The 8,038-nt window shown below is 36.0% G+C and overlaps 1 protein-coding gene across 2 annotated transcripts; it reads right to left on the minus strand.

The window, feature by feature from the left end:
• Positions 1-375: 375 nt before the first annotated feature.
• Positions 376-7,914, minus strand: LOC101257051 (ERAD-associated E3 ubiquitin-protein ligase HRD1B). Of its 2 annotated transcripts, XM_026030007.2 has the most exons (9): positions 7,622-7,764; positions 7,326-7,371; positions 6,666-7,210; positions 5,620-5,796; positions 4,218-4,367; positions 3,944-4,137; positions 2,501-2,660; positions 1,214-1,454; positions 376-739 (listed from the first exon to the last, which is right to left on the minus strand). In XM_026030007.2, the coding sequence occupies exons 3-9, from the start codon at positions 7,196-7,198 to the stop codon at positions 602-604; spliced, it is 1,593 nt and encodes a 530-aa protein (XP_025885792.1). In that variant the 5' UTR covers positions 7,199-7,210; positions 7,326-7,371; positions 7,622-7,764; the 3' UTR covers positions 376-601. The 2 variants fall into 2 exon arrangements, with proteins under 2 accessions (XP_025885792.1, XP_004235314.1); XM_004235266.5 differs by lacking the exon at positions 7,326-7,371 and having other exon boundaries at positions 7,622-7,914.
• Positions 7,915-8,038: the final 124 nt, after the last annotated feature.

The raw sequence follows: 8,038 nt of genomic DNA on the forward strand, positions 1-8,038 counted from the left end.
AATCGAATATATAATCTCAGGTTAACCCAACAGAATCTCAACCAGTGTTTTCCCATATTATAATCCTGTGAAATTTTCACATCCGTGAGCATAGCAAACAGTGGGAATTTTGCTACAATTAAAGCTCAAATCACAGCTAAACTCGGATATCTTATCTCACCAGGTATATGGGATAACTTTTCCTATCAACTCGGATATCTTATCTCACCAGGTATACGGGATAACTTTTCCCATCACTGGGATAAGTTATTCCAAATATGACAACCAAACAAGATACAAAAATTTAATTCCATCACTATTTATTTTTATCTCTCACACCAAACGACCAATAAAGGTATACTATATACGGAGACTGGAGTATAAAAGAAGTCAAGGTAAGCAAAGAAAATTGTGTATAGTACACCACAAGTGAAGTTAAAACTCACAAGGCGTACAAGATTTTGAGAGAAATAATCAGTTGCTGAGCTAAAATACAACACTTCCCATAGTTGTACAACTTTCAGAACAACCTCTTACAAATCCATTGCTCAAATGTTACTATTTCTAACTGTACGTTTGAACTTCACCCTGCCCTTACCATAGATATACATTTATGTTAGCTTCAAATCTCTGCACCTTCGGTATGTCCTCGAGAACTCTCTGACAAAATTGCTTTTCCCTTACTATCAGAAATTCCTAAATCATCTGCTTTTTTTTGTATGTTTGGATGCTCTAAAAGCTTGAGCTGGGTTTGCAGAACCTGATCACAGATACAGTATATGCCAGCGGCATAATTGAATGAGAATTAAGCTCAAAGTGAGAGATTAAATGAATGTGTTACAGAAACTAGAGAGAAAAGGTAAAGAAAAAAGTATCCTAATCAAGTGTAACGCAGCCACGTGCATGATCACATGGTTTATATCACATATCTGATATCTCATCTCACCCACCTATTAGCATTAAAACACCCCCCGCCCCAAAAAAGAAAAAGAGAATGAAATGAATGATTAGATAACTAAGCAAATAAAGCAAAGCTTGCAATATCTAGAAACAGTACTTAATTTTTCAAGAAAATTAGTTGGAAAATGCTACACAAACATAGGTGAGTAGAATCGAACAACAGATCCCTTCGAGTTTCATGCATGTAGAATTGATTTCTTTTACAGAGTAATACTAAATATATAATAGAGGCATAATAGATAAAGATATCAATCAAGTAGAGAAACTTTAATACCTCAATTTGTTGCTGTAAAAGTATCTTATGGGCCTCAAGTTGAGACGTTGGAATACCAAGGTTGTTAGCACCTGGATATTGAAAAGGGAGAAAACCGGATTGTGGATATTGAGCAAAGGGCATATTTGCTAATTGATTGTGCGATGATTGTTCATTCAATGCCCGTTCCCCATCTGAGAGCACATTGGCAGAACTGCCCACTGTACTATAGGAGGGAGGAACTGGAGCATATCCAGGAGACCTGCAAGCAAGATCCATTGATGCAATTTCTTTCCAACAGTTAAGAAACCTAACAAGAAATCAAGAGTCCCTCTTCTACTGCCAAAAAAAGAAGAAAAAAAAGAACAGGAAGGGGGTGCACAGTCAAAAAGATGATCTTGAAGCAGCCACCTTCCACCATATTCTGCATTGACAGTATATCACAGAAAAAAGAACTACAAGTCAAAGACAACCCCCTTGTCAGTCATGGACAGCTAAATGAGCAGCTGTTAATAGGAGGTCCAATAATTCCTAAGATATTGACCCAAAATGAATGAATAGGAAATGGCCCAAAATCAGACTAGAGATTACATCACAATGCATAAAGGCATCTAAAAATGAATTGTGAATCTGCAAACAACGTCTCTTGTTAGCATCATACAGTTTCATGCTAATTTTATCTCAAACAGATTCAGATTTGACTTTCCAAACTAATATGATGACACTTGAAATGGGTCTTTTTAAAATGTTCATTGAGGAGTATGCAAGAAGCACAAGTTACTTATTGCAGTTACGTAAAAATTGGAACAGGAAAAAAGAATCCCGGAGGTAAAGATGTAACTTCTGTACCATGTAATATGCTTACACCATTTTCTTTCTAAGAAAGATAATTATTTGGTAAGCACAAGAAATGAAGGTTCAATGTAGCCATCCAAAAAAGTAATAGCAACACGGGGACGAAGAGAGAAAACAGGAGTTGACTTGTCCATAGAATTTAAGAACAAAAACCAAAACAGCTCTAAACTGCTTAAAATAGTAGTACAGTAACAGATTGCCTACAGTGTGGACGAAGCATGTATAGAAAAGCTGAAACTCCCTCTTGCTCATTTCCAAAATGAAATCCTATCTAATCTTTACCCTGCCTGTATAAAGTTCCAAAATTACTTGTCACCTAACAAGTATGCTGAAAAAGGAATATAGAGAGAGGTATGATTCATCTTTTCATATCTGTAGGATGAGGAAAGGTCTTATAATATGCAAAGCAAATAATCAATAGTGTATGTACATAAAAGATAAAAAAATCCATACCACGCTAGTGTTGGTACAGAAGGATAAACATAAGACTTCTGATAAACTGCTGCTGCTGCTGCAGCAGCTTGGATTCTAGCTTGGTGCTGGCTAACATTATTACTTGGCGTGGTGTTTGCTTGCGAACCCTGAGATGCACTTGCCGCACTTGATCCAGGGCCTGAGAGAGAATTAACAAAGGGTTTAATAAATATTTAACTGCCACACTCCTCCATTACAAAAAACATAAAAACATAAAAGTGCCCCTTCTCGGTTAGCTCTTCCAATGTGAATTTCAGCATTTAGGGCAAAAAGCTAGACATACAATCACCTTTTGGAAAAGGGAAAAAACTAGAAATACACTCCACAATCAGTGACAACTACCAAATATAAATCTCGAAATTAGGAAAAATTATAAAATAAAAACTATCCCCAAATGTCCAAGAAAATCCACCTTTGATTTTGAAATGACCTGTTATCAACTTGATTCACACGTTAGCTTTTAAGCTACAATTTGATGCTTGACACAGAATATTAGCAGCGGCGGATCTAGTAAGGCCCAAGGGGTGTCACATGACACGACTTCGTTGAAATTGTTTGCTAAATATACATATATAATTAAAAGAAAACAAAAGTGATATATATTTTACAGTGATAAATTTACACACCATAGGGCACGCAGCCCAGTTGGTTAAAGTCTTTCAGCTGTCCACGTGAGGGATGCAAGTTCGAGTTTAGAAAGATTTTTTCTTTTTGTACATTTTAGGAGCTTTTATGTTGATTAGTGATATTTTTCTTTCTTTCTACCATTGTTTTTTCTTTTCTTCTTTTGCCTTCTATTTTTCTTCTTTTGGTACTTCAAATAAAAAGAAAATATTTAGCACTATTGTTTCTAGTGAGATTATTTATAAAAGGAAAATCCGTCCAAAAAAAGTTTAAATATAAGTATTTATTTTACTTCATGGGAAAAATATAATAGTATATGTGAATTGCGTTATACATATATATATATATTGCGTTGTGTATATATATATATTAAAAGGTGACGCTACTTGCAAAAATTTCTGCGTACACCACTGATTGTTAGCAATGAATGGATGACTTAGCCTCCAAGTCCTAGTGCTAAATATAGTTGACAAAGTCATGTAGATTAAGACTATTGCAGATAAAAGTCCATTACCTCTCACTCAAAGGAATTGACTTATTCAAGTATATACAAACAGGGGCATACTTTTCATGAAGGGGGTTGAATTTAAACCTCTTAACCAGGAGACTACACTATGCAAAAGGGTAAAAATAATTTATTGCATGTATACAAACTGTTGAATCCCCTCCGCACAGGTTCATATTTTAGGTGCGACATATTTTTTTTTCTTTTCTGAATCCACTTACCCAAATCCATGTGGCTATGCCACTGGACACTAAAGTATGATTAGCGGAACATGATCAAGCTATAGATGATACCTTGTTGCACATCTGGTCGTGATCCTGCCACATTTGTCCCATTTTCAGTTGGCACAACAAGGGCTCTGCAGGTAGGACAGGTGTGTTGACGCTCTAGCCATGAGCGGAGGCAATGCACATGAAACAGATGACCGCAAATGAGTTTCTTAGCAGTGGTCATCTCCTCACGACAAATGATGCAGGTAGCATCACTTCTGCATAGACATAGGAGTAACAGATTAAGAAAATTCTCAAGGAACAAAAAGTATACAAACAATAGAAGTGAGCAACTTACGCATTGAGCTCCTCTGGTGTAGCATCTGGAAAACGGTCATTCATATTTGAAGTGATCTTCCGATAGCGTACATAATCGGCAACTCGACTCCTGAAGTTGCGGAATGTCTCATAAAGCTCCCGAATCAAATGCAGGGGCACACCATAGTTCCTAGAAAGTACAATTAAACAAATAATGTGATGCGTCTCAATGTAATGATAACAAGAGCAAAAGAAAAAGAACAGGCCTAATAGACAAGCCTGGGTCAACAAATACATTGTAACATCAAGCCATCAACAAGGACAAACAAGAAGAGCTCCTCTATCAAAAGCCAAATACCGATCTGCAGAACACTCAACAAATGTCGCACACCAACTTGACTACAACTATGTATACTTCAAGGAACCTTAGTAAGGCTTCAGGGCATTGTGCTCCCCTATTTCTAAATGCCCCTCAAAAGGAGAAAGGATTAAAAAAAGGTGAATTCTTTACACCCCCCGCCCCCCACCCAAATAAAAAGAAGATGATAAATTGCCGGCTGCTGCAGGGGTGGTTTCTTTACCAAAAAGTAGGTCTCCAACTATACATGAAGCAAAATATGTTCCAAAACCTCATCATAAGATGTAAAGACCTCCAAGGGGAAAAAGAGAAATGATGTACTCAATCAGGTTCATTTTAGAATCGGTTTACTAACAGAAAAGTACTAAACACATAAAATACAAGAAATGAGCATGCTTCACCATCAGATATTTCATAATCACAAATGATAACTTCCATTATGGTAGCTAAATAACTGGGTATCCTCTGCCCATTCCAAAACATAGGCAACACCACAACTAGTGGCCACATAATGTGCAGACAGAGATCTAGCAGGGTCTATATGCCCAGCTACTTGACAGAGATCTAACAGGGACTATATACCTATATATGTAGCACATTTGGTTTCTTTATTGTGAAATGTGGCACATGTGTTTATTGTTAAATGTGGCACATTTGAGTCAGAGCAAAGAAAGCCCATTATATGACAACTCTCAGTTCATCGATACAATAATTTCAGATTCCGTATGTTCTGATTTCTATTCAAAATCTTGTGCTTGTCATGCTAAGTATAATAAGGTCGAAGACAGTTTTTTTTTTCTTGCAACAAAGTTCGCTGCTACATATCAACAATTAATCACGAGAAAGAATTTTTCCTGATATAGTTACATAAGGAATTTATCATCAAATAAGTGGATGGATGGATGGAAATTTCTACAAGTATGGCAGCTATTGATCACATCAGCAACTTTATGTTAGGAAAGAATGAAAGCTTAGATATCCAGAAGAGAGACACTTCTATACACTCTTTTTCCCAATCTGCACAAACACCTTTATACACTTATAAGTAGAGAAAAATAAAGAGCAAAACTTAAAATAGACTTACATGAAAATCACCATGAAGAAGCACAAGTAAAGAGACAAGTGGAGCAAGTCTCGGATAAGTTCTAAGTAGAAGGTATAGACAGGCTTATTCTCCCATTGTCCTTCCATAAGCATGTCACTTATGTAGAAGACATATTTTACAAACGTTGAGACAGTTGTTGTTGCAAGTATCATGTACCTGAATCATTACCAAAAAGAAGTTGCTCTTCATTAGGGAGAAGGATATAGGATACTGTTAACGTAATCATACTGCAGTTAGGGAAAACACAATACGAGAAGTAATCAAGTTCAAGAATATATTTCCCAGCAATTACAGATATGATACATGAATCAGGTAAGTGTTAATAAATTCATTGATATAACAATGTAAATATGTGCGTGAAAAAAGATTTCAAACTAATGAGTCATTTATTATATTATACATTGTAAGATATCAAATCTAACTAAGAGAATCGAAAATTGGGTGTACTAAAATTTTTACCTTATTAAGATTTATAAGGTAGTTTTACATGAGAAATGAGATGAGACTGCAATTCCAAGAGACTTGACATCAATCCAGCCTAATAATAGACAAAACAGGTTTCTAAACCCATATGAGCTATAATATTGCAGTTCTAACAAGTATACATAAACTACAGCAGTTTGCATCAGCTTTGAAGATAAGCAGAGTAGGAACTGCATAAAGAAAATAGCACACGGAGATCAAAAACCTAATTTCATCTTTGCCAACGTGTCAGCAAACGTACACACGATACAACCCCATGCCCCAACCAAGTGATTTTTGTAAGGCATAAAACATAAAATATGGAGGCCCTTGATCTAATAAATCACTAACAGCTCTAGTTTCCCTTGGAATATCACAGATAATCACGAATCTAGTTTATAAAAGTGAAGGACAAAACAAAAAGTAAATCGGTGTGATTTTTTGTTCTCTCTCTTTTGGTTTCACAGCGGCAGCGAAAACACCACTAACTAGCAGTGGAGCTCAAGGAGCACATATTAACCAAAAAGACAGCAACAACAGTGAGTAGGAAGAGTTTGACTTACTCAAAGGCAAAGAAGAGAGAAACAGATGCCTGTCTCGTCTGTATCAAATAGTTCATCGAGTCGTACAAAAAGAGACTGTCTATGAATAGGAGAAAGCCCAGGAAGGATACTATGCGAATGTGGGACAATCTAGTAACAGTAGGAGTTGTTTCAATGTACTCAACTCTCTTTTGAGCCAACCAGTGCAAACCCTTGATAAGCAAGAGTGCAGTTACCATTGCAAGAAAGGTAACAGAGAAATCCTGCCGAAAAATTGTGATGGCAAAAAGTATTTCCATGAGTTCCCGCCAAGACTGTTCATTCAGCCTCTCCACCTCAGCCTCGCGAAGTGGACCAAGGAAAATTTTCTTTGTCATCTGCCACAAAATGCACATGACAACAAGACCCATATTGAGAAGAAGCACAAGACTGATCTTGGACGTCGACAGATAAACCATTGCTGGGTAAAATTGTCCTCTGCTATTAAAGGCATGATAAATAACAGCCAGTGTAGCTATTAAGCTAAGCCCCGCATAAGTTTGTAACCTCATCATCTCCTATAATTCCTGTCAATAACAAAAGTTCCAAAACAGATCAACAGAAGGAATATATGTCTATCCATACATTACAAGTGTTAAAGGTTCCACTTTTAGGGCATTCAAACAAGACAAAATATCAAACCTATGCGTCTTTTTAGATCGATTCCACCAACTATTAGGGTACAAACCTAATCACAAAAATTAGGAAACAGAGATAATAAGTTTAAGGATAATTGTGAGATTTATAGACTCTCTATGACCCAAATACATATCTTCAGTAACGTTTTGAATGAATTGGACACGAATAAAGCAAAATTAATGGATATATAGGATTTATATAGCTAACTCAACTAATTAGGGATATGACTGATCGATTGATTGATTGAAGATGCAAAACAACAAACAATGTGTAACGAAACACTACATAGATCAATTTACCTGTGAAGTCTCTGTATCGTTGCGAAGATCCTGAATCCTTAGCTATTCACGATTTCATACATGAGTACCTGAAGAAAATAAATTTGGTAGCCATGGGAGAAGGTGAATAAGGAGGAAGAATCGTCATCAAGGGAGAATTAGCCAATTGGTATTCGCCACGTCGGTATTTAAAACGCACAATTTGACCCGACCCGGTAAATAAATTGGGTAGAAAAAAGATAAAAGGTTCTCGACATTTATTTAGTTGTTCAAACTCTAGGAGGCTAATTTTGGGAAAAAGTTAATTGCCAACCAAAATATATTTTGGAAAAATTACGTAAATTAATACATTTTTAAAAGTAATTACTGATTTTAGCAATACTTTTTATTTATTATCATTTATAATAATATTGTGATAAATCTGTAATATGTATTAAA

Source organism: Solanum lycopersicum, chromosome 3, assembly GCF_036512215.1.
Source record: "Solanum lycopersicum chromosome 3, SLM_r2.1".
Taxonomy (NCBI): Eukaryota; Viridiplantae; Streptophyta; class Magnoliopsida; order Solanales; family Solanaceae; genus Solanum; species Solanum lycopersicum.